The sequence below is a fragment of the Nycticebus coucang genome, chromosome 10 (genome assembly GCF_027406575.1).
Source record: "Nycticebus coucang isolate mNycCou1 chromosome 10, mNycCou1.pri, whole genome shotgun sequence".
Classification (NCBI taxonomy): Eukaryota; Metazoa; Chordata; class Mammalia; order Primates; family Lorisidae; genus Nycticebus; species Nycticebus coucang.
The window spans coordinates 76,788,600-76,813,705 of NC_069789.1; the positions used below are offsets into that span (position 1 = coordinate 76,788,600).

Here is a 25,106-nt window from a genome sequence, read left to right on the forward strand (position 1 = left end):
TGGTAGAGTGTTGTGGCGTCGCGGCTCACAGCCACCTCAAACTCTTGGGCTTAAGCGATTCTCTTGCCTCAGCCTTCCAAGTAGCTGGGACTACAGGCACCCGCCACAACGCCAGGCTATTTTTATATTTTTGGTTGTAGTTGTCATTGTTGTTTGGCAGGCCCGGGCTGGATTCCAACCTGCCAGCTCCTGTGTATGTGGCTGTTGCCCTAGCTGCTAAGCTGCCAAAATAGACAAACCTCTTAAAAGATTTAGATGTTCCTATCACTATTTTTAAGGTTAACATCTACAATGCCTTCAGTAGAGTAACATGGCGTCACAGTTCACAGCAACCTCAAACTCTTGGGATTAAGCGATTCTCTTGACTCAGCCGCCCGAGTAGTTGGGACTACAGGCGCCCATCAGAAGGCTCGGATTTTTTGGTTGCAGTTGTCATTGTTGTTTAGCAGACCTGGGCTGGGCTCAAACCCACCAGCTTTGGTATATGTGGCTGGCACCCTAACCACTGAACTACGAGCACCAAGCTGGGAAAGAAATTCTTCTTTTTTCTTTTGAGACAGAGTCTCAAGCTGGGTAAAGTGCTGGGTAAAGTGCTCTGGCGTCGCAGTTCACAGCAACCTCATACTCTCAGGCTTAAGCAATTCTCTTGCCTCAGCCTCCCAAGTAGCTGGGACCACAGGCACCTGCCACAACGCCTGGCCATTTTTTTGGTTGCAGTTGTCACTGCTGTTTGGCGGGCCTGGGCTGGATTCGAACCCGCCAGCTCAGGTGTATGTGGCTGGCGCCCTAGCCGCTTGAGCTACATGCGCTGAGCCAAGAAATTCTTTAAAGAGAAATGATTGTAGAAATCTGATAATCAGCTGGGTGAACTGCTGTATAATTGTAGTCACAGCTATGAACAGCCATTGCTCTTCAGCCTTGGCAACACAGTAAGAGACCGATCTCTCAAATTAAAAAAAAAAAAAAAAAAAATTGTTTTTTTGATAATTAAAATCAGACTGCCATATTCTTACAAATAATAAGTATTTTTGGCCAACACTCTTAGCAATAGATAGTACTTGATTCAAAAAGATCCATGCCCCAGGCTTTTCTAGGGTATATGATTTTAAAATTGTCCCATTCTTTCTACTAATACATTTTTTCTTTTTTTGAGACAGAGCCTCATGCTGTCGCCCTAGGTAGAGTGTCATGACATCACAGCTCACAGCAACCTCCAGCCAGGTTCAACCAATAACCAAAAATGTTCTACCATACCACCCAACTCGCATACAGAAAATGGCCCCCTGAGAGGAAGAAACACCTTTAGTTGAGAACCACTAATGAGGCTGGCACAGTGTGGCACTCACACCTAGCACTATGTGGGGCCAAGGCAGGAGAGCAGCTCAGGAGTTTGAGACCAGCCTGAACAAGAGCAAGACCCCATCTCTTTAAAAATAAAAATATTACCTGGGCATTATGGCAGGCGCCTGTAATTCCAGCTATTGGGGAAGTTGAGATAGGAGGATCACTTGAACCCAGGAGTTTGAGGTTCCTGTGAGCTAGGCTGAGGCCATGGCACTGTAAGCCTGGCCAACAGAGTGAGATTCTGTCTCAAAAAAAAAAAAAAATCGACTCGGCGCTCACAGCACAGTGGTTATGGTGCCAGTCACATACACCCAGGTTGGTGGTTTGTACCCAGCCCGGGCCAGCTAAACAATGACAACTGCAACAAAAAATAGCCGGACATTGTGGTGAGCACCTGTAGTCCCCGCTACTTAGGAGGCTGAGGCAAGAGAATCACTGAAAAGCCCAGGACTTTGAGGTTGCTGTGAGCTGAGATGCCATAGCACTCTACTGAGGGAAACGTAGTAAGACTCTGTCTCAAAAAAAAAAAAATAAAAAAGAAATGGTGTTACAGCTGGGCATGGTTGCTCATGCCTGTAATCCTAGCACTCTGGCAGATGGGTAGATTGCTTAAGCTTAGGAATTTGAGACCAGCCTGAGCAAGAGTGAGACTGTCTCTAAAAAACAGCCTGGCACTATGGTGAGTGCCTATAGTCCCAGCTACTTGGGAGGTTCAGGTAAGTAGACCACTTGAACCCAACAGTTTGAGATTGCTGTGAGTTGAGGGTGGCAAAGTAAGACTGTATGTCAAAAAAAAAAAAAAAAAAAGTTACCATATTCTTATTGAAGCAAAGAATGGAGTTCCTATGTGCTTTTAAATTATCTGCCTTGTCACAGTATGTGATTAAGATTTCTTCTTTTGAGATGATTCATAATTATTTTATCTTACTGAGTTTTGAATTAAGTCATTAAATTTAACAATAAAAATGTATTAGTAGAGGGTGGCGCCTGTGGCTCAGTGGGTTAGGGTAGCAAGTTCAAACCCGGCCCCGGCCAAACTGCAACAAAAAATAGCCGGGCATTGTGGCAGGCGCCTGTAGTCCCAGCTACTCAGGAGGCTGAGTTAAGAGAATCGCCTAAGCCCAAGAGCTGGAGGTTGCTGTAAGCTGTGAATCCACAGCACTCTATTGAGGGTGACAAAGTGAGACTCTGTCTCTAAAAAAAAAGAATATTTTTTGTTGTTAATAACCAGGATAGCTATGGCATTTAGTACCTGTGGTTCAGGGACATTACATGTCCTGCAATGTTTCACAATGAAGAGGGAACATGTCGAATATGCCATAGTACCCCTGATGAGAAACAATTTCATGTTGGAGAAAGTATATTATTTTAGGACTCTACTGCATTTTTACTTAGGGAACAAAATAAAGACTGTCACTGGCAGGAAAGAGGGGAAGAAATGGGCAGATGTATTTCAAAGGATATAAAGTTGCAGATAAGTGGAATGAATAAGCCAAAAGTTTGTGCAACATGAAGACTGCAATTAATAAATAATATTCTACTAAAAACAATAATAATAATAATAATATTCTACAATAGTTGGGAATTCTGGGAAGAATGAATTTCAGGGACTCTGCTCACACATGCTAAAAGGATGACTATGTGAGATGATAGATATGTCGATTTACTTAACTACAGTGACCATTTCACAATGTATAATTATGTGTATCAAAACATCATGATAAGCTTGGCGCCTGTAGCTCAAGCAGCTAAGGTGACAGCCACATACACCAGAGCTGGAGGGTTCGAATCCAGCCTGGGCCTGCTAAACAACAATAATAACAACTACAACCAAAAAAAAAAAAAAAAATAGCCGGGTGTTGTGGTGGGTACCTGTAGTCCCAGCTACTTGAGAGACTGAGGCAAGAGAATCACTTAAGCCCAAGAGTTTGAGGTTGCTGTGAGCTGTTATGCCACAGCACTCTACCCAGGGCAACAGCTTGAGACTCTGTCTCAAAAAATAAACAAATAAATAAAACATCATGATATACACCTAAAATATATAGAATTTTTTAAAGGGGAGAAAAAATTTCACCAACACTATGGCATTCAAGAACTTATAAAACAACACAAATTAGACAGCATTCCTTTATTTTATAACTCTACTATGCTTATTTACATTAAAATTTATTTATAATGGAAATGCGATAAACATTTTAAAATATTTCTCATACCTCATACTTGATTAGGAAGTTATAGAGGGTCTCAACATCTTGAAAATTACTGTTAGGGGCCAAAATTCTAAAAAACAAAATAAAATAAAACCAAAGGAGCAGGAATCAATGATTTAAGAACATAATACCCTGACCTTTCTCCCAAAACATACTTATACTGTGAGAAAGAACTTATCATTTAATAAGGTTAAAGGTTTACAATGCTTTTTTGTCAATTAAAAATCATAAAACCACAAGCTTAATTCAAAAGAGATCAATTTACTAAGATGTGTTCAATTATTTAAATTGATACAGCATCAAGCAACAACCATGAGCATTCTTACATGTGAAATTATAGTTCATATTTTGAGTTCACATAGTACAAATTTCTCAAAAAACAGAAATGTGAAGTGCGTTTATACTCCATATCTTTTAATTGGTAGATAAAGCTTAAAGATTTCCCATAGAAATGTTCAACCAATATAAATGGACAATTGATAAAACTATCAGACCCTTAAAAGAGATCCTAATAAAAGACCAACCAAAAAACAATGTTTGAAGCCTAGGACTCTATGAAAAAGGTTATCATACGATGTCAACTACTGGAAACAACACTTGTTCATAAAAATAACAAATGACGGAAACAAAATAAAAATATATCAGGTGTGGTGGCTCATGCCTGTAATCCTACCACTCTGGGAGGCCCAGGCAGGAGGGTCCCTTGAGTTCAGGAGTTCAAGACCAGCCTAAGAGTGAGATCCCACCTCTACCACAAAAAAAAAAAAAAAAAAAATTAGGTGGGCCTCATGGCAGGTGCCTATAGTCCCAGCTACTTGGGAGGCTGAGGCAGAAAGATTGCCTGGACCCAGGAGTTTGAGATCTCACCTAATATGAGGGTGTTCAGCATGCTCCCTAAGTGAAGGGCCCAACTACAACTTGAACTTTACCTTAGAAATGAAAACAATGTAACCTAAACATCTGGACCCTTATATCAATCTGAAATTTAAAATAAAATAAAAATTAAAGCAAGCCACAAAACAAACAAGCCTGAGGATAATACATTGGAGAAGGTGAAGGTCTATACATAATTTGCTTACGAACATGAAAACAAAACTATTCAGGTTAAGGTAAATCAACCCTCCAGAAAGGCCATGAGAAACAATCTAGAGTATATTCTAACTTTGCAACCCAGTGAAAACAAATATAAGCATCGTGGAATACTTTACACCTATTCTTTTTTATGGCTTTAGCAATAATCTGAACTGTCCACACAAGAAGGTGAGAAAATTAGATGAAACAAGATGTTCTATATTAAGGGACTTACAAGTTCAAATTTCCGATATCACAAAAGAACATACTTTACTAGAGAATAAAATTAACATTCCTTTGTTCTTGGCGGAGTCAGGTACTCTGCATTCTGGGTTCTTGGGGTGCTCTTGGCCAAAGAACGACCAGACCCACTAAAGCAAGACAAGCATGAAATACTGAAGAAGAGAAAGATTTACAGAGCAAGAGCAAGGTATAGGTTTACAGAGCAGGGTATGTTTGCCATGGACAACTAATGGATCGAAACCTGTTGTGAAGACAAATAAAAGGGCACTAATAATGTTTGGGGTTTGTTTCATACTGTCTGGACTGGCCCCTCCTCATGGTTTAGATGTTAGCATTAAACCACACTGATGGACAGTAATGACACAATAATTAGCTCTAAGTCACTTTCCAAATCCTGTATGCCTGGGTTGTCTTGCCAGAGAAGTCTTCCTCCTTCCCCCAAATGTGATAGTTGTTTGGGGTAGGATTTAGTGGGACAGCACTAGAATGGACTGCCCTTGCTCTTCCCAGGTTGGGACATTTGCTGGAGACAGTATCATGGCAAAACACCCACTTTGTCCCTTGTTGGGAGAGTGTAGGAGGTCCCTTGCTATCAACCTAACATAGGTAAACCAGTTGTACATTTACAGCAACAAGTCATAGCCAAAGTAAAAAATTGTTTAAAAATTCTGAGGGACTTTACCTAACAATTGCAATCAGTGTAACCTGGCTTATTGTACCCTCAATGAATCCCCAACAATAAAAAAAAAAAAAAAAAAAGGAAAAAAAATTCTATCATCGGGGCAGTGCCTGTGGTTCAGTGAGCAGGGCGCTGGCCCCATATACCGAGGGTGGCGGGTTCAAACCCGGCCCCGGCCAAACAACAAAAAAATAGCCGGGCGTTGTGGCGGGCGCCTGTAGTCCCAGCTACTCGGGAGGCTGAGGCAAGAGAATCGCCTAAGCCCAGGAGTTGGACGTTGCTGTGAGTTGTGTGACGCCACGGCACTCTACCGAGGGCAATAAAGTGAAACTCTGTCTCTACAAAAAAAAAAAAAAAAAAGTCTATCATCCGGCCAGGCGTGGTGGCTCAGGCCTATTATCCCTGCACTTGGGAGGCTGAGGCGGGTACATTAGCTGAACTCATGAGATCAAGACCAGCCTAAGCAAGAGCAAGACCCCATCTCTAAAAAATAGCCGGGCATTCTGGCCAGCGCCTGTAATCCCAGCTACTAGGAAATCTCGGGCAAGAGAATCACTTGAGCCCAAGAGTCTGAGGTTGCTGTGAGCTGTGATGCCAAGGAACTCTACCCAGGGCAACAAATTGAGACTCTGTCTCCAAAAATAAAAATAAAAATAAAATAAAAATAACATCATCCTACTTTTCCAATCTGCAAAATAATTATTTTTTTAACTCTTACCTTGTTTTTTAAAAAGCAGTTTTACTGAAATGTAATTTATGTACTATAAAATGCAATCAGTTTAACAACGCAATGATTTTTTAAAAATAAATTTACAGATCTGTGCAACAATACCCTATTCCAAGGGTAAAACCTTTCCATCACCTAAAAAAGATCCTTTATCTGCAATGATTATTCTCAGCTCCAACCACAACTCCAGTCACACCACTAATCTACTCATCTCTACAGTTTCCTTTTCTGAACTACATTGATTTGTAAGTTCTTTTCCTCTTAACCTCACAAAAGCATAACTGTAATGGCAAATAATAGCATACTATATTAGAATTCAGAGGATGAGGCAAATTCCAGTGGATAATATCCAACCCCCACAACGTATCTGATGAGTAAATTAAAAAGTAAAATGCAAAGTAAAGACACCCAGATCAGTACAAGAGATCCTTATTCTTTCATGCAACACAATTTGAGACCTATGAGCCAAGCAAGCACTGTTCTAGACCCTCGGATCCAACAGCAGACAAAAAGACAAAGATCCAGAGTAGAATGATGTATCACAGTTTTAGAGCATATGCAAGAAAAAATCCTGACCAACCACAGAGAGATAATGAAAAAAGAAAAATATCTCATTGACGTCCATTCGGCAGGCTCTTCCCACTTTAAAATCACTATTTGCAAACAAAATAAGAAACACAGGAATCTTAAGTTTCTAAGAAAGAAGGCATTTGTTCCAAATGCAAATACTTATTTCACAAAATGACAGAATCATATTTCTTCTTTTCTTGAGATAGAATCTTACTATGTCGCCCTCGGTAGAGTGCCATGGTGTCACAGCTCACAGCAACCTCCAACTCTTGGGCTTAAGTGATTCTCTTGCCTCAGCCTCCCAAGTAGCTGGGACTACGGGCGCCTGCCACAATGCCTGGCAGTTCGGATGTATACGGCTGGTGCGCTAGCAGCTGAGCTACAGGTGCTGAGCTGACAGAATTATATTACAATGAAGACAGGTTTATTGATACGTCAACATCATTCACAGATATGTTACTTTAATAATCAGAATAAAACTATACCCCTATTTTTTTAAACTAAGATATACATTATTAAATATTATTTTGTTAACATTAAAAAATGTTATTTTGAGGGCGCCGGCCCCATATACCGAGGGTGGCGGGTTCAAACCCGGCCCCGGCTGAATTGCAACCAAAAAATAGCCAGGCGTTGTGGCGGGCACCTGTAGTCCCAGCTACTCGGGAGGCTGAGGCAAGAGAATTGCTTAAGCCCAGGAGTTGGAGGTTGCTGTGGGCTGTGTGATGCCATGGCACTCTACCGAGGGCCATAAAGTGAGACTCTGTCTCTACAAAAACAAAAACAAAAAAAAAAAGTTATTTTGAAAGAATGGTTTGAGGTAAAGTAAGTCCAAAATAGACGAGACAACCTTTACTGAAATACACTCAACTTGGGGTTGTAGTTAGATTTCATTACATCCTATGAACTCTGAATATAAGAGAATGGAATTTGATAGGCTCGGGGGCTTGCACCTGTAATCCTGCAATTCTGGGAGACAAAGGCAAGAAGGGAAGATCACTTGAGATCAGGAGTTCAAGACCAGCCTGCGCAAGACCAAGACCCAGTCTCTATTAAAAATAGAAAAATTAGGGGCAGTGCCTGTGGCTCAAAGGAGTAGGGCACGGGCCCCATATGCCAGAGGTGGCGGATTCAAACCCAGCCTAGGCCAAAAAAAGAAAAATTAGCTGGGCCCCTTAGCAGAAGCCTGAAGTCCCAATTACTCAGGAGGCTGAAGAAGGAAGATTACTTGAACCAAGGAGTTTGAGGTTGCTGTGAGCTAGGCTCACACCACGGCACTCTAGCCTGGGCAACAGAGTGGGTCTTTGTCTCAAAAAAAAAAAAAAAAAAAAAGAAAATCACAAAAATTTTTACTCGCTCAAAGTACAGCTTGTTGCAAAAATACATAAAAAAATCAAATAGAGAAAAATGGCTTATGTACTTGAATGCCTTAGTAATTCCCCCCACAAAAATTCTTGCGAGGTCAACTCTCTAAAGTTTTCTCGTTCTTTGTTTTTGTATCAGTACAAAGACAAAAGACTTTTACAGTGAAAGTCCTAAAATTACCCTCCAATGGAAACTTTTCAAAAGAATGACAGAATAAAAGAATTAGCACTTGGGGAAAATGAAATATTTTCCAGAAAATGGCTGTTTTTAATTTATGAATATGTTCACATTTGTCCCTTCAAAAGAAACTCATAAAAATCAGTAAGTATATGCATACTATTTGCTCGAACGCATATTATACAAAGACCTATGGAATATATAAGAAAACCGTAGGACGTGGTTCCTTATCTTCAGGTTGTTTATAATCTTGAAATTTCTCTCTAGAATTCTGGAACGAGTTTTGAGGAACAAATGTTGAAGCAGGATTTAATCAGCAGCTCACAGCTGAATGTGCTTTGCTTCTCTTTATAATGGCATTGATAATAACACATAATGACTTAGTGAACACTTATCTCCCTAAATTTAGTTAGGTGACCTTTAATTTAGTTTTGTGATCTTGATTAAGTTACCTACTTTTCTGCACCTCAGCTCCTCACCTGTGAAATGGGGATATGGTAGTACCACCTCATAAAGTTACTGTTTGAAATAAACGCTATCATCTCAAGTGTTTAACACAAGATCTAACACAGTACAGTACTGTAAATATCAGCTATGATATAACAACCAGTTTTCACACATAGAAACGAAAGTTCAGAGTTTGTTTTTTTTTTTTTTGTAGAGACAGAGTCTCACTCTATGGCCCTCGGTAGAGTGCCGCGGCCTCACACAGCTCACAGCAACCTCCAGCTCCTGGGCTTAAGCGATTCTCTTGCCTCAGCCTCCCGAGTAGCTGGGACAACGCCCGCCACAACGCCCGGCTATTTTTTTGCTGCAGTTTGGCCGGGGCGGGGGCTTGAACCCGCCACCCTCGCGGTACATGGGGCCAGCGCCCCACCGACTGAGCCATAGGCGCCGCCAGAAAGTTCAGAGTTTTAAGATACTTACCCAAGATTATACAGTAAGTTGTGGAGCTATTCTTTTTTTTTTCTATTTTATTTATTTATTTATTTATTTATTTTATTGTTGGGGATTCATTGAGGGTACAAGAAATCAGGTTATACTGATTGCACTTGTTAGGTGAAGTCCCTTTTACAATGGTACCATGTCCCCAAAAGGTGCGTCAGACACCAAGACCCCACCCCCTTGTCTCCTTCCCTCTCTGCCAGGCCTCCTCAAACTACAGCTCGCAGGCCACATGGGGCAGTGTGATAGTATTTGTTCCCCTTTTGTTTTTTTACTTCAAAATAAGATGTGTGCAGTGTGCATAGGAATTTGTTCATAGTTTTTTTTTAAAACTATAGTCCAGCCCTCCAACGGTCTGAGGGACAGTGAACTGGCCCCCTGTTTAAAAACATAGCCTGCTCTATGCTCTTCCTTTTGGTGGGAGCTACTCTTACCTCTACTGTTTCGATCTGGAGCTCACGCTTTCCCCACTAATAAGGATAATCACTATGTTCTTGCCTTTAAATAATTTCACCAAAGCAAATAAAATAAAGTCTTTTTAAAACAATTAAACTACTGCTTCTAAATGTAAGCAAAAACCCCCAAAAAACAAAAAACAAATGAAACCTCTTTTCCTTTTTTTTTTTTTGAGACAGTTTCACTATGTTGCCCTCAATAGAGTGATATGAAGTCACAGCTCACAGCAACCTCAAACACTTGGGCTCAAGTGATTCTCTTGCCTCAGCCTCCCAAGTAGCTGGGACTACAGGCACCCACAACAATGCCCGGCTATTTTGTGGTTGTAGTTGTCATTGTTGTTTGGCAGGCCCAGGCTGGATTCGAACCTGCCAGCTCGTGTATGTGGCTAGTACCCTAGCCACTGAGCTACAGGCGCTGAGCCAAAACTCTTTTCCTTTTACCAAATGCTCTGACAAATTATTTCATGCATGTTCAAACACTAAATCTTTGTCGTGGTTCTGTCTTTATCAAAACCACAAACCAATACTCACTAGAAGTCCTGATGCTGTCACACAGGCACTCTGAGTTCTTTATCCATGAACAGTAAGCATGAATGTTAAAACAAACTTCATAAAATATACTTACTGCGCTTTGAACTTCTTTTGAAAATAATTTAATGATTTTTTTTAAATTTTCAACGTACACCTAAGATCCTCTCACAGCACACCAATTGAAATTCACTGCTTTAGAGTAAAAAACAGAGTACTTTGTCTTGAAGTCAATATTCCCAAGAGTCAGCAAGAAAATTTTGATGGTAATCTAGTTTGTAATGCAAACTTCCCTCTAGGAGTCACTCAATTTATAAATATTTTGGTTCAGCTGACAGGTGAATATGCTGAACTCAATGTAATATGTTAGCCTCACTTTCTTCTAAATTTAGTTAATGTGAATCTTTATGTTTTCAGTAAACTGGTAAAATAAAATTCCTAAACTTGCAATTGGGAGGACTAAATTCTGTACCTGTAACTATGCAATCACAGTGTGAATAATCAAATGACCAGGTAGTTTCTTCCTCCCTAATTATTCCTGCACTCACTGATTGCTTATTATATGTTAACTACTGTGTGAGATGGGGATATATCAAAAAATAAAAGAGTTCTTACCCTTAAAGAGCTTACAGGCTAGTTTCTGCTTACCACAGGTAGTACTGGCCAGGTGTGGCTCAAACATGTAGTCCCTAGTATTTTGCAAGGCAGAGACCCCAGTTCGAGAATAGCATGAGTAACATCTCTTAAGAAAAAAAAAAAAAAATAGGCCAGAAGCAGTGGCTCACACCTATAATCCTAACACTCTGGGAGGCCCAGGCAGGTGGACTGTTTGAGCTTAGTAGTTCCAGACCAACCTGAGTAAGAGCAAAACCCATCTCTACTAAAAATAGGAAAACTAGCTGGGTGTTGTGGTGGGCGCCTGCAATCCCAGCTATTTGGAAGATTGAGGCAAGAGAATCACTTGAGCCCAGGAATTTGAGGTTCCTATGAGCTATGATGCCATGGTACTCTACCCATGGCAACAAAGTAAGACTGTCTCAAAAAAAAAAAAATAAGAAAAAGAAAAAAAGAAAAATTTTCTGGGCATGGTGGTGCATGCCTACAGTCCCCCCACTACTCAGGAAGCTAAGGCAGAGGGGATCACTTCAGCCCAGGGGTTTCAGGTTGCTGTGAAGCATGATGATGCCACTGTGCTCTAGTCCAGGCAACAGAATCAAGACCCTCTCTCAGGCGTCCTCAAACTGCGGCCAGGGGCCACATGAAGAGGTTTGAATTGTGTTTGTTCCTGTTTTGTTTTTTACTTCGAAATAAGATATGTGCAGTGTGCATAGGAATTTGTTCATAGTTTTTCTTTTTAAACTATAGTCTGGCCCTCCAACAGTCTGAGGGACAGTGAATTGGCCCCCTGTTGAAAAAGTTTGAGGACGCCTGCCCTATCTCAATCCAGCCATCCTTCCATCCATCACAGGTGCTATAAACGAGAAAGGCAGCACATGAAATGAATATTGGCTGTCTTTGAGAAGAACAGGTGATTGAGGTGAAAAGAATTTTTGATGCATATCCTTCTTCACCTTTCGAATTATTTTTAAATAACATGAAGGTATTAAATGTATTTTAAATGATCAAAAATATTTAATTGGGAAAGACAATTAGTAAACCAGAAAATAAATTTGAGGAAACTATCCAGAATCCAATACCCAGGAATAAGAAATGGAAAAAAATAGGGCGGCGCTTGTGGCTCAGTGACTAGGGCGCCGGTCCCATATGCCGAGTGTGGTGGGTTCAAACCCAGCTCTGGCTGAACTGCAACAACAACAACAAAAAAATAGCTGGGCGTTGTGGCAGGCACCTGTAGTCCCAGCTATTCGGGAGGCTGAGGCAAGAGAATCACCTAAACCCAGGAGTTGGAGGATGTTGTGAGCTGTGACACCATGGCACTCTACCGAGGGTGATAAAGTGAGACTCTGTCTCTAAAAGAAAAAAAAAAAAAGAGATGGAAAAAAATAAAAGAATAAGCCAAAAGATATGGCTGATAGAACAGGGAGAGCCAGGAATAGGAATGACAAAAGAAGAGAATCAAGGAGAATGGGGAATTGGCAATATTTGGAGACATTATGATTGAGAATTTCCAAAACTAAAGATACGAGAATCCTCAGACTGAAAAAGCACACCGTATCTTAAGAGAGATAAATGAAACAAAATCCCTAGCTAGATATGTGATAAAATTGTCAAACCTAAACATTAAAGGGAAAAGTCCTCAAAGTACTCAGTACTCAGGGGGAAAAAGGACAGATTATCTACCAAAAAAAGCAGTATGCTGACAGCAGACTTCCCATTTCCAAGATGACCAGAAATAATGAAATTATATTTCCAAAGTGCTTAGGGAAAATAATTATCAACCTAGAATCTACACCCAGATAAATTATCAATCAAGAATAAAAGCAAAATAAAAACACTTCAGTAAGAATTAGAAGTTACCATCAACAGATCTTTGCTGGAGAAAAACTAATAACTTACTTCATTAAATAGGAAACAAGCTCCAAAATGAAGAGTAGAATGAAGAAAGTAATGAATAATTTTTTTTTTTTTTTTTTTTTTGCAATTTCTGACTGGGGCTGGGTTTGAACCCACCACCTCCAGCATATGGGGCCAGCATCCCACTCCTTTGAGCCACAGGCACTGCCCACAATAAATAATTTTTTAAACTAAGATGATAAAGCCAAAAACAAAAACTATTTTATGCAATGTCAAATAATCTGGAGTGGCCCAGTGATGAAACTGCCTAACAATACATTTCTAAAAACATGTTTCTCCTTATTTAAGAGATGCATGACTGGGTGGCACCTGTGGCTCAGTGGGTAGGACGCCGGCTCCATATAACAAGGGTGGTGGGTTCGAACCCAGCCCCGGCCAAACTGCAACAACAAAATAGCTGGGCGTTGTGGTGGGCGCCTGTAGTCCCAACGACTCAGGAGGCTGAGGCAAGAGAATCACCTAAGCCCAGGAGTTGGAGGTTGCTGTGAGCTGTGATGTCAGAGCACTCTATCAAGGGCGATAAACTGAGACTCTGACTCAAAAAAAAAAAGAGAGAGAGATGCATGACTATCTGCCACTTCTGCTAGGATATAGGCAGCTTGGGAAATGGATGTAAGTCCCCTTGGAAAAGCCTGACTAATACACCCCTAATACTAACTCACACTCCAGTAGTATATAGAAGTGCTCACACTGTTTTGTTTTTTTTTAAGAGACAGAGTCTCACTTTATCACCCTCGGTAGAGTGCCATGGCATCACACAGCTCACAGCAACCTCCAACTCCTGGGCTTAAGCGATTCTCTTGCCTCAGCCTCCCAAGTAGCTGGGACTACAGGCGCCCGCCACAACGCCCAGCTATTTTTTGGTTGCAGTTCAGCCGGGGCTGGGTTTGAACCCGCCACCCTCGGTATATGGGGCCGGCGCCTTACCAACTGAGCCACAGGCGCCGCCCGTGCTCACACTTTTTAATCAATATTATTGATAAGGTTTAAATAAAATCTGCATAAATTGCTATCTTTAGTAATAAAAATATAATTTTGATTATTTTACTTGTTTTAGCTCAACAATTAGGTTGGGAAAAATATATAGCTACATGCCAACAAGAATAATTAATTACATAAATTAAAAATATTAATAGGTTATCTTAAGAATAGTAAAAAGAAAGACTAATTAGAAAATTTAAATTTATAGTTCCAATTACACTACTGTTAAGTTTAAGTATATGTTGAATAACAGGGATTCTTGGCGCATCAAAATGTTAATTCCAGGGGTTTCTGACATATAATAAATCATTTTTAAGTGTCTCCCATGTAGAAAACATTGTCCTGAGGTGGATTCAACCTTTTCATATTATTGGAAAACACCCTGGAGGATGCTGATCACATCACTTTTCACTACTACCCTGTTTCCCCGAAAATAAGACAGTGTCTAATTTTAAGGTGTGCTCCCAAAGATACGCTAGGTCTTATTTTCAGGGGACGTCTTATCTTTCCTGTAAGTAGGTCTTGTTTTCGGAGGATGTCTTATTTTCGACCCTTAGATAATTAGACTTCACCTCCCACCCTTCATTTAGTGTTCCCACGGCTCCTCACATACTGCTGTGCCCTCTTTATCAGACTTTCTACATATCCCCTCGTCCTTTCATCATCAAGTATATTGGTTGCTTTGGTGAGTAAGAGAAACTAATACAACTTACTGTTTAAAAATGCTTTGTTCTCCATGCCACCATTTTGTACCTAACTTTATTTTTTATAATTTATTTTATAAACAGCCCCCTAAGCCTTTGAATGCCTCTAGGGCAAAAACTATCTTTCTTTTCACATAGTAAACTGTGAACAGACGTTTTTATATTTATTTATTTATTTTTGAGACAGAGTCTCACTTTGTTGCCCTTGGTAGAGTGCTATGGCGTCACAGCTCACAGCAACCTCAAACTCTTGGGCTCAAGTGATTCTCTTGCCACAGCTTCCTGAGTAGCTGGGACTATAGGCCCCTGCTACAAAACCCGGCTATTTTTAGAGATGACCACCCTCTGGCTTAGGCTGGTCTTGAACATGTGAGTTAGGCAATCCCATCTGCCTTAGCCTCCCAGAGTGCTAGGATTATGTGCATGAGCCACTGCGCCCCGCCAATAAATGTTTATTTTAATGAGGGTTTTTAGTCTTTCTGATAGAGGGCAACTTCTTTTAAGGAGTGCATGGTGGTAATAGTTCTGCATGATGACATTTGATGACTAGTTAATGTAGAAGTTTTAAAAGAGAGGCATGGAAGAAAGGAGTACAAAGTAAGAAAGTTAAAGACTAAGGAAATCAGAAGGAAGGAGACAGACTGGAAGAGAGAGATTGAAGACATATGAAAAGCATTTATATCTAGAGCAGATGATGGAGCCTCCAGTAATCCACCCAAATGGCTCTTCAGGTTACATGTTATTCTTGATTGCTTAATCCTAGTCTCTTATATCAACTGTGTTTATTAGGGTTAGTAGAAGGAATGTGGGGTCTAATGGAAGAGATTAATATATAAACAGGAATTATTTTTGTAAGACATTATAGATATAAAATAGAGTTAGTAAGTTTTTGTGGTATCTGTATCACAGTTCAATATGCATTGTTTTAACATTTATATCACATTTTATATGTATATATAAAAAATTTATTAGTTGAGTCATGTGCCCGGCTGTAAATTCACTTTTGGATGACAGAATTAAATGTCTTCCATCATACTTCTTTGAATATTAGACCAGAATTATACAATCAAATATAATATGAAGATTATAGAGATAACAGATACTTGTTTGTTTTTAGAGTTGTTTTTATTTACGATAAATATTTTATTTAGATTTACCTGTTTTATAGCTGATTAATTCTACCTAATGATTTATTGGTCTCTTAATTAAAATTCCCTGCTTTAGCTAAAACTACTTAGTTACCTTTTTAGTGATGTAGGTGGAATAATGATTAGATAAACCAGTGGGGTTAAACACCAGTAAAATAAATGAAACTGGGAAGAAATTAAGGTTCTGAATAGGGCTATGTAATGTAATTTTAACTTAAATAACAAGTATATAGTAAGTACATAGGATAAAGCCAGACGATCAATCGTAATTCCCGATGACAGAATAGTTATACAAAAGTTTAGAGTGTACCTTATATTCTAGGATTAATTTCATCTATTTTGAGAAATATTCTCTTGTGCCTCTAAAGAACTTGCAACACCTCAGTTGAAAGTTCACCAGCCAGGGCGGCGCCTGTGGCTCAGTGAGTAGGGTGCCGGCCCCATATGCCGAGGGTGGCGGGTTCAAACCCAGGCCCGGGTTTTTTGCAACAACAACAAAAAATAGCCGGGTGTTGTGGCGGACGCCTGTAGTCCCAGCTGCTCGGGAGGCTGAGGCAAGAGAATCGCGTAAGCCCAAGAGTTAGAGGTTGCTGTGAGCCGTGTGACCCCATGGCACTAGGCACTATACCCGAGGGCGGTACAGTGAGACTCTGTCTCTACAAAAAAAAAGAAAGTTCACCAGCCAGCTACTACCCTGTTTCCTCGAAAATAAGACATCCTCCGAAAACAAGACCTACTTACAGGAAAGATAAGACGTCCCCTGAAAATAAGACCTAGCGTATCTTTGGGAGCACACCTTAAAATTAGACACTGTCTTATTTTCGGGGAAACAGGGTAGTAGTGAAAAGTGATGTGATCAGCATCCTCCAGGGTGTTTTCCAATAATATGAAAAGGTTGAATCCACCTCAGGACAATGTTTTCTACATGGGAGACACTTAAAAATGATTTATTATATGTCAGAAACCCCTGGAATTAACATTTTGATGCGCCAAGAATCCCTGTTATTCAACATATACTTAAACTTAACAGTAGTGTAATTGGAACTATAAATTTAAATTTTCTAATTAGTCTTTCTTTTTACTATTCTTAAGATAACCTATTAATATTTTTAATTTATGTAATTAATTATTCTTGTTGGCATGTAGCTATATATTTTTCCCAACCTAATTGTTGAGCTAAAACAAGTAAAATAATCAAAATTATATTTTTATTACTAAAGATAGCAATTTATGCAGATTTTATTTAAACCTTATCAATAATATTGATTAAAAAGTGTGAGCACGGGCGGCGCCTGTGGCTCAGTTGGTAAGGCGCCGGCCCCATATACCGAGGGTGGCGGGTTCAAACCCAGCCCCGGCTGAACTGCAACCAAAAAATAGCTGGGCGTTGTGGCGGGCGCCTGTAGTCCCAGCTACTTGGGAGGCTGAGGCAAGAGAATCGCTTAAGCCCAGGAGTTGGAGGTTGCTGTGAGCTGTGTGATGCCATGGCACTCTACCGAGGGTGATAAAGTGAGACTCTGTCTCTTAAAAAAAAACAAAACAGTGTGAGCACTTCTATATACTACTGGAGTGTGAGTTAGTATTAGGGGTGTATTAGTCAGGCTTTTCCAAGGGGACTTACATCCATTTCCCAAGCTGCCTATATCCTAGCAGAAGTGGCAGATAGTCATGCATCTCTCTCTCTTTTTTTTTTTGAGTCAGAGTCTCAGTTTATCGCCCTTGATAGAGTGCTCTGACATCACAGCTCACAGCAACCTCCAACTCCTGGGCTTAGGTGATTCTCTTGCCTCAGCCTCCTGAGTCGTTGGGACTACAGGCGCCCACCACAACGCCCAGCTATTTTGTTGTTGCAGTTTGGCCGGGGCTGGGTTCGAACCCACCACCCTTGTTATATGGAGCCGGCGTCCTACCCACTGAGCCACAGGTGCCACCCAGTCATGCATCTCTTAAATAAGGAGAAACATGTTTTTAGAAATGTATTGTTAGGCAGTTTCATCACTGGGCCACTCCAGATTATTTGACATTGCATAAAATAGTTTTTGTTTTTGGCTTTATCATCTTAGTTTAAAAAATTATTTATTGTGGGCAGTGCCTGTGGCTCAAAGGAGTGGGATGCTGGCCCCATATGCTGGAGGTGGTGGGTTCAAACCCAGCCCCGGTCAGAAACTGCAAAAAAAAAAAAAAAATTATTCATTGCTTTCTTCATCCTACTCTTCATTTTGGGGCTTGTTTCCTATTTAATCCAAACAAACAAAATGACAGCTAGGGGAAAAAAAATAAGTTATTTAAATTTAAGGGACATCCTTTAATGGAAAAGCATCCCCTCAAAATGTGCCCAGTTATTTGTAATAGTAATTCCCTCTTCCTTTTCCACACCCCACATATAACTTATGAAACTGAGAAGACATTATCTCACTTTATCTAAAGCTACTAGAAATTTAAGAGTTCATGAAACTGACACAGAAATGTAAAGTTCTACATATTCAATCAAACATACTTGGTCATGCTCTAGTTGTATTTTTGTAAGGCAGATATGCTCACTACTATACCAACCAACTCACCTAGTTACGGTTTTGGATTCAAAATGTTATGGTATGTTTTCAACCTTATTTTATTTTACAAACACATCATAAAACCTAGGCAGGTTACAATTTCCCACCTTCACCTGTCCCTTTGCTTGCCTCAGCTTCTAAACCAGAAACCTGATCATCTATTTCACAGATTTAAAAAAACCTAACACACTTTTTTCACTGTTTTGAGTATCAGCTTTCAAGTTGTAGCTGCACAATTTATAGTGTGCCTCACAACTAAACTACACGACCTGTTAACTTTGGAGAGAAGCCAGTTTAAGTACAAGACACCTGTAGACATTTACTAATGTTTTTTAATGAGTGTACAAGTAACAGAACTTTATTTTAAGAATTTGCGATTCAACTCTCCAATTAACTGCTCCAAATGAAACTTCATCATCTTCATATACTAAGCAAAAGGGTTTTGGATTTTTGTGGTCTTAAGAGTTACTTGATCAATTTAGATATAGTTTATTAAAGTATAAATTGAGACTAGATAGGATTGATTTCAAAAATAAATCTTAAGTTTTTTTTTTTGTTAATCAGGCTCGGACGAGGTTAAAACTCTCCCCTGCTGGTGTTGAGGGGCCAACATGCTATGGAGCCCAGCTCTTAAGATATTTTTGTCACTTGGAAAGAAAATAGTCTATGTTGCCCCTGGTTCTCTAGGATTCAGATAAGGCAACTAGTAAAAATGCTCAGGGCAGCACCTGTGGCTCAGTTGGTAAGGCGCTGGCCCCATATACAGAGGGTGGCGGGTTCAAACCCGGCCCGGCCGAACTGCAACAAAAAAATAGCCGGGCGTTGTGGCGGGCGCCTGTAGTCCCAGCTACTCGGGAGGCTGAGGCAAGAGAATCGCTTAAGCCCAGGAGTTGGAGGTTGCTGTGAGCTGTGTGATGCCATGGCACTCTACCGAGGGCAACAAAATAACACTCTGTCTCTTAAAAAAAAAAGAAAAAGAAAAAATGCTCACATTAATTCTACATACACATAAAATGAAAGATAAAGAGACAGACGCAATTCCTAAACCAATAGTAAATAAGCCAATTAAATTTCCTCTCCTCCTATGTATAAATCAGCCAGGTGTGGTGGCTCATGCCTGTAATTCCAGCTTCTAGGGGAAGATCACTTGAGGCTAGGAATTTGAGGCTGTAGTGAGCTATGCTAAACTGTTTCCTGGGAGTAATTAAACCTTTTGCCACTGCCATAGCTATTGCTACTACCAATAAAACCACCACAGCCACCTTAGCTTTATGGTTTGGCAAAGTACTGGCTGCCATCACCACAGAGGCCAGACTTTCTACATCTAAAATTTCCTCCCTACGCGGGTCCAAAATTTGAAGACTGTTGTAATTGCCAAAATCATTATAGCTTCCACCACCCCCCAAATTGCTTCCATTGTTACCAGATCCATTGTAGCCATCCCTACTGCCACCAAAGCCACCTCGACCACTGAGGTTTCCTCCACGACCAAGGCTGTCGTTCCTACCAAACCACCTCCACAACCCCCACCACAAATCCCAGAACCACTCCGACCTCTGTGGCTGGATGAAGCACTGGCCATTTCTTGCTTTGACAGGGCTTTCCTCACTTCAGTTGTACCATTCAGGTATGGTGTTTCTGAATGACAGTCTGATCCACAGAATCATGGTCACCAGACATTACAAAAGCAAAGCGCCTCTTCTTGCCACTGCCTCCATCAGTCATTTCAATCACTTTAATCTTCCCATATTGTCCAAAATAGTCTCTTAAGTACTGCCATTCAGTATCTTCTTCAATGCCACCCACAAAGCTCGTTTTCAGTTAAATGGGCACCAGTTCTTTGAGAATCTTCTCTGAAAACAGCTCCCTTTGGTTCCACAACTCTTCATCCACCTTGTGTGGCCCTGCATCAATGGCTGCGCCCACCTCCTTCAGGGCAGTGTATGTGACAAACCCACAGCCCCTGGAGCGCTTGGTGTTGGGGTCTCTCATTACCACACATTCTGTGCGCGTCCCCATTGCTCAAAATGGCTCCTCAGACTCTCATCAGTCATTTCAAAGCTCATGCCTCCAATGAATGGGTTCTGCAGCTGTTTAGGCTTTTTAGAAGACTCTGACTTAAACATGACGGCAGTGGGAAGATAGAATTCCAACCATGCTTCCTCAGCAGCATCCACAGGCAGAAATGAGTAAGCCTTGGCCTCCCAGAGTACGAGGATTATAGACATGAGCTACCATACCTGGTCTTAATTTCCAATGTTTAAAAAATTTTAAATCCATATTTAAGCAAAAGAAATTTCTTAAGCAGAGCTTATTTGTAATTTAACATGATTCTGTTTCTTGAAAGATTTTAAGTACCACGTGTATACTTGAAAAAATAATAATCATTTACTTTTATTATTTTACATTTTTATTTGAATGCCTATTGTTTGAAGGGTTAAAAAAAGAAAACTTTGCAATTGTGTAGTTTCCAGATTAATGGTTAGCTGAGCAAACGGTTTTATTCACATCGCCCCCTACTGGTAACTCAAAAGAAAACCTTTCTAATGTTCCATGAAGTTGTATTTTTTTTTATTTTAATTTTAATTTTATTTATTTATTTATTTTATTGTTGGGGATTCATTGAGGGTACAATAAGCCAGGTTACACTGATTACAATTGTTAGGCAAAGTCCCTCTTGCAATCATGTCCTGCCCCCATAAAGTGTGAGGCTAGGAATTTGAGGCTTTACACCAAGGCCCCACGCCCCTCCCTTCGTCCCTCTTTCTGCTTCCCCCCCCCCCCCATAACCTTAATTGTCATTAATTGTCCTCATATCAAAATTGAGTACATAGGATTCATGCTTCTCCATTCTTGTGATGCTGAAGTTGTATTTTTAAGTGTGGACCCTCACCATTTGCATACAAACTCTCTGGAAAACTTGTTAAAAATACAACTTTCCTGCTCTACACAATACCTACAGATACCCTGATTTCACTTAGCCTAGGGTAAGACCTTAAAATTTACACTTTTAAAAAGTTCCCCAAAAAACAAGTTGAGAAACACTGGTTTGGTTAATAATACCAACACTTTACTTTCGACACACAGTAACCCTATAAAAAGCTCCGGGGAGGTATTATGATGCCTGTTTTGTAAATGATGACTAAGCCTCAAGACAGCGTCAATAATCTACCTTAGGTCACATGCTAAAAGGCAGCAGAGTCATGGAGGTTTTCTTATTTCTGGGGTTATGTGTCCTTAAGAGAAAAGAATAAGAAAATTTTTCACCCTTGAAATTTCAGATACAGCCTATGTACGCAATACAGGCTATAACTTCTCAACCCTGGCTCCACACATATCATGTGGGAAATCTGTAGACATGGCAATGCCCAGGTGCAACTTCTGTTTTTTTTGTTTTGTTTTTAACTCCCGGGTGATAATTTAAACCCTACCAGTGCTGAGAACTAGTTAGCTCAGCCTTTACTTTGCACAGAATCACCTAGAGGATGACTGCTGGGCCTCACACCCAGAGTTTCTGATTGAATAAATCTGAGAGGGCCTGAGATTGTACTTTTGACAAGTTCCAGCCAGTGACAATGAAGATCTTATGACTATGCTTTGAGAATCGCTAGATAAGCATATTGGCTAGTGGTTCTCAACCTTGTCTACCTATTAGAATCACTTGGATAAACTTTCAAACTCTTGATAGCCAGGCACACCCCACACCAATTACATCATAGTCTAGGATGAGTCTCTAGGCATCAATTTGTTTTAAAGCTCCTAAAAAGGTTTCTCTATAGCAGAGAAAATATACCTTGTTTAGTATGCAAATATTCCCAAAGCTTTCTGAACCAGGAACACTTCTGTCAAGTCATAATTAAACTAAATATGTGAAATATTAGCCATAGGGCTAAAGTAAAAACTGCTCTGTATGCTCTGAGACACTCTCCTCCAGCCTCATCTTTTGCCAAATCCTTCCTCCCTCCATGGCATATATATCCCTATTAAAATACTAATAGTTTTTATTGTAATCATCTCTTTTAAAGTGACTGCATTATTTCTTGTTTGGAGTCAGAGGTACATCTTATTTATCTTTGGTTCCCCAGTGGCTACCATGATACAAGCATAGCTGGTGCTCAACTAACATCTGCTGAATGAAGGAATACAGATTTATATCCTTACTTTCTGAAGAGAAGTTATTATATAGAATGACTTTAATACAATCTAGCGTGAACAAGTTTTTATACAGCTAAAATCAGAACTGAGTATTTCACTCTCATAGAGCTACTCTTATTGTTTTAAGTTACATAAAGGGACTATTTGCGTTTAGAGGTTAACATTTAAGTTGCCTTAAGATCTGCCATATTTTCAATTCATTAATAAATTAAGGATGGCAAAGCCTTTGAAAATTTTTTACTTAAGAATCATTTAGATGGGTGATGCCTGTGGCTCAGTGAGTAGGGCACTGGCCCCATATACAGAGGGTGGCGGGTTCAAACCGGGCCCCAGCCAAACTTCAACAAAAAAATAGCCGGGTATTGTGGCAGGTGCCTGTAGTCCCAGCTACTTGGGAGGCTGAGGCAAGAGAATCACCTAAGCCTAAGACCTGGAGGTTGCTGTGAGCTGTTACACCAAAGCACACTACAGAGGACAACAAAGTGAGACTGTCTCTAAAAAAAAAAAAAAAAAAATCATTTAGTCTAGCTGTGATCTAAAAAGAGGTAAAAAAAATGCCTTTTAAATTAACAATGAAATGAAGTTTTAAAAAACCATTGAGAGAAAAGTAAAAAAGGATTTTCTTGAAAGTCCATGTTTCTCAAACTTTTTGGACATAGTAAAAATCAATGCAGTTTTGTTTTTGTTTTTTAATTTGTTAGAAAATTGTTTATCTAATTCAGGTCAAGCAATTTTGGTATATACCAATACACATAAACATGCAAAGTTTAGAATACTTTTCTTTAAAACCACAAAAGAAAGCATTTGAGTTCATGACATAAAGTGCTATGGTCCATTCTATAGCTTTCTGGCACCATGTTTTCTACATGCATCATGAATATTTAAATAATCACACATAAATCTCAAAGCATCATAAAACTATGCTGCTTCTCAAACTTTCTTTGTAATTCTGTGAAAATGTATTGGAGGAAATAAATTATGTGATAAAGTATTAATGTATATTCATTTTAAAGGGACAGTGATAATTACCTTAACATATATTTATTCATTAAGTAATTATTAAGTTCCCATTAAGTACCAGGTACTGCTCTAGGGACTACAGTTACACAATAAAGAAAATAAAAGTTCTTCATGAAGATTACAATCTGGAATTATTTTTGTAGAAAGGGAAAAAGGTAGAAACATTCTTGTGGTCTAAACTAGAAATAGGAGTTCTTTGCAGGGGAAGGAAAAAGTAGAATCTAAAGCTATTAATTTATAAAACTGGCTAGAAGACTCCCAGTGACTCTGAAAAAGCTGAAAAGCCTGAAAGAGAGAAAGAACAAATAAATAAAACTTCAAAATTGTGTTTACCTCTGAATTCCTTCAAGGATATCCTTCACAGCTGCCATTAACTTTTGAAGGTAAATAAAAGCTTCTTCAAATGATGCTATTTTTGAAGTAGTCTGAGCTGAATTTGAGCCCAATCTTTCAAACACATCCATGCTAAAATAGTGAAAAAGAAAAGATATTCATGGGTACGCATGCATATATAGCGAAATAATATTTATTAGAAATCATCTCTCATTTAAATTTTGACTTTTTGTTTGTTTGTTTTTTTTTGTTTTTGGCCAGGGCTGGGTTTGAAACCACCACCTCCGTTATATGGGGCCAGCGCCCTACTCCTTGAGCCACAGGTGCCGCCCAAATTTTGACCTATTTAAATTAGAAATAAAAAAGAGTGGCACATGGTATGTCAAAGTCTAGACTAACACTCATGCAAAGGCTCTAGGTCAGACACTATACAGGTCCAATTAAGTATTTCTGAAAAAGCTACATGAACAATGTTTCATTCAAAGAGACTGTAGGAGGGGAAATAATACCATCAATCTACATTCAGGTCAGTATTCCAGAAGGATGAACAAGAAAATCTGATACCAGATTAAGAATCTGTTGAAACTAGAAGTTTATCCTAGTAATTCTACTTCTAGAAATCTATTATAAATTAATAATCAGTTATTCACAATTGGGCAACACTTAGTAATAGCCCAAATGTCCAACAATATATAAAGTGTTAATAGTAAATTAGCCACTAGATGAAATACCAAACTATTAAAATGAGGCTTGTGCCAACTATGAAACAGAAAAATAAAAGTATAAAAAACTTATTGACATAAAATAACAACCATATTAAAAAAAAAAAAAAATACTGTCATGGGGCTGAATAGTTTCCACCCCAAATCTGTGTTTATCCAGAACCTTGGAATATAAATTTATTTGAAATAGTCTTTGCAGATGTAATTAGTTAAATTAAAAAGAGGTTATACTGAGTTAGAGAGGGCCTACTCTATGTGAAGACAGAGGCAGGAGCTGGAGTAATACATGAGCAAGGCGAGGATTGCTGGCAGCCACCAGAAGATAGGTGGAAAGGCATGGACCAGACTCTCTCTCAGAACAGCCAGAACTACCAAGCCCGCAGACACTTGATTTCAGATATTTGGCCTCCAGAACTATAAATAAATTTCTGTTGTTTTGAGACACCAAGTTTGTGGTAGTTTGTTATGGAAGTCCTAGGAAACTCATACAGGTGCCTAAAAACAAAACTAAGCGTACTTAATTTAATAAAGAGTAACAGTGTTAACTATGATTAGGAAGCAGTACTCAAGCGAATTTTCTTTCTTTTTTTTTTTTTTTTCCCAAGGAAGGTAACACGGCACCTTTACTAAGTCAGAAAG

At 39.5% G+C, this 25,106-nt stretch overlaps 1 protein-coding gene across 6 annotated transcripts in view; it reads right to left on the bottom strand.

Moving 5' to 3' along the window:
• The window catches only part of SWT1 (SWT1 RNA endoribonuclease homolog), a 108,377-nt gene that overhangs the window by 16,705 nt on the left and 66,566 nt on the right, over positions 1-25,106 (bottom strand). For 5 of the 6 annotated variants that reach the window (XM_053608240.1, XM_053608241.1, XM_053608242.1 and 2 more), the window contains 2 exons: positions 23,746-23,877; positions 3,558-3,624 (listed from right to left, as the gene is read on the bottom strand). In XM_053608240.1, coding sequence (XP_053464215.1) covers positions 3,558-3,624; positions 23,746-23,877 — 199 coding nt within the window. The remainder of the gene's footprint in view (positions 1-3,557; positions 3,625-23,745; positions 23,878-25,106) is intronic. The other variant, XR_008383317.1, reaches the window with a different exon arrangement.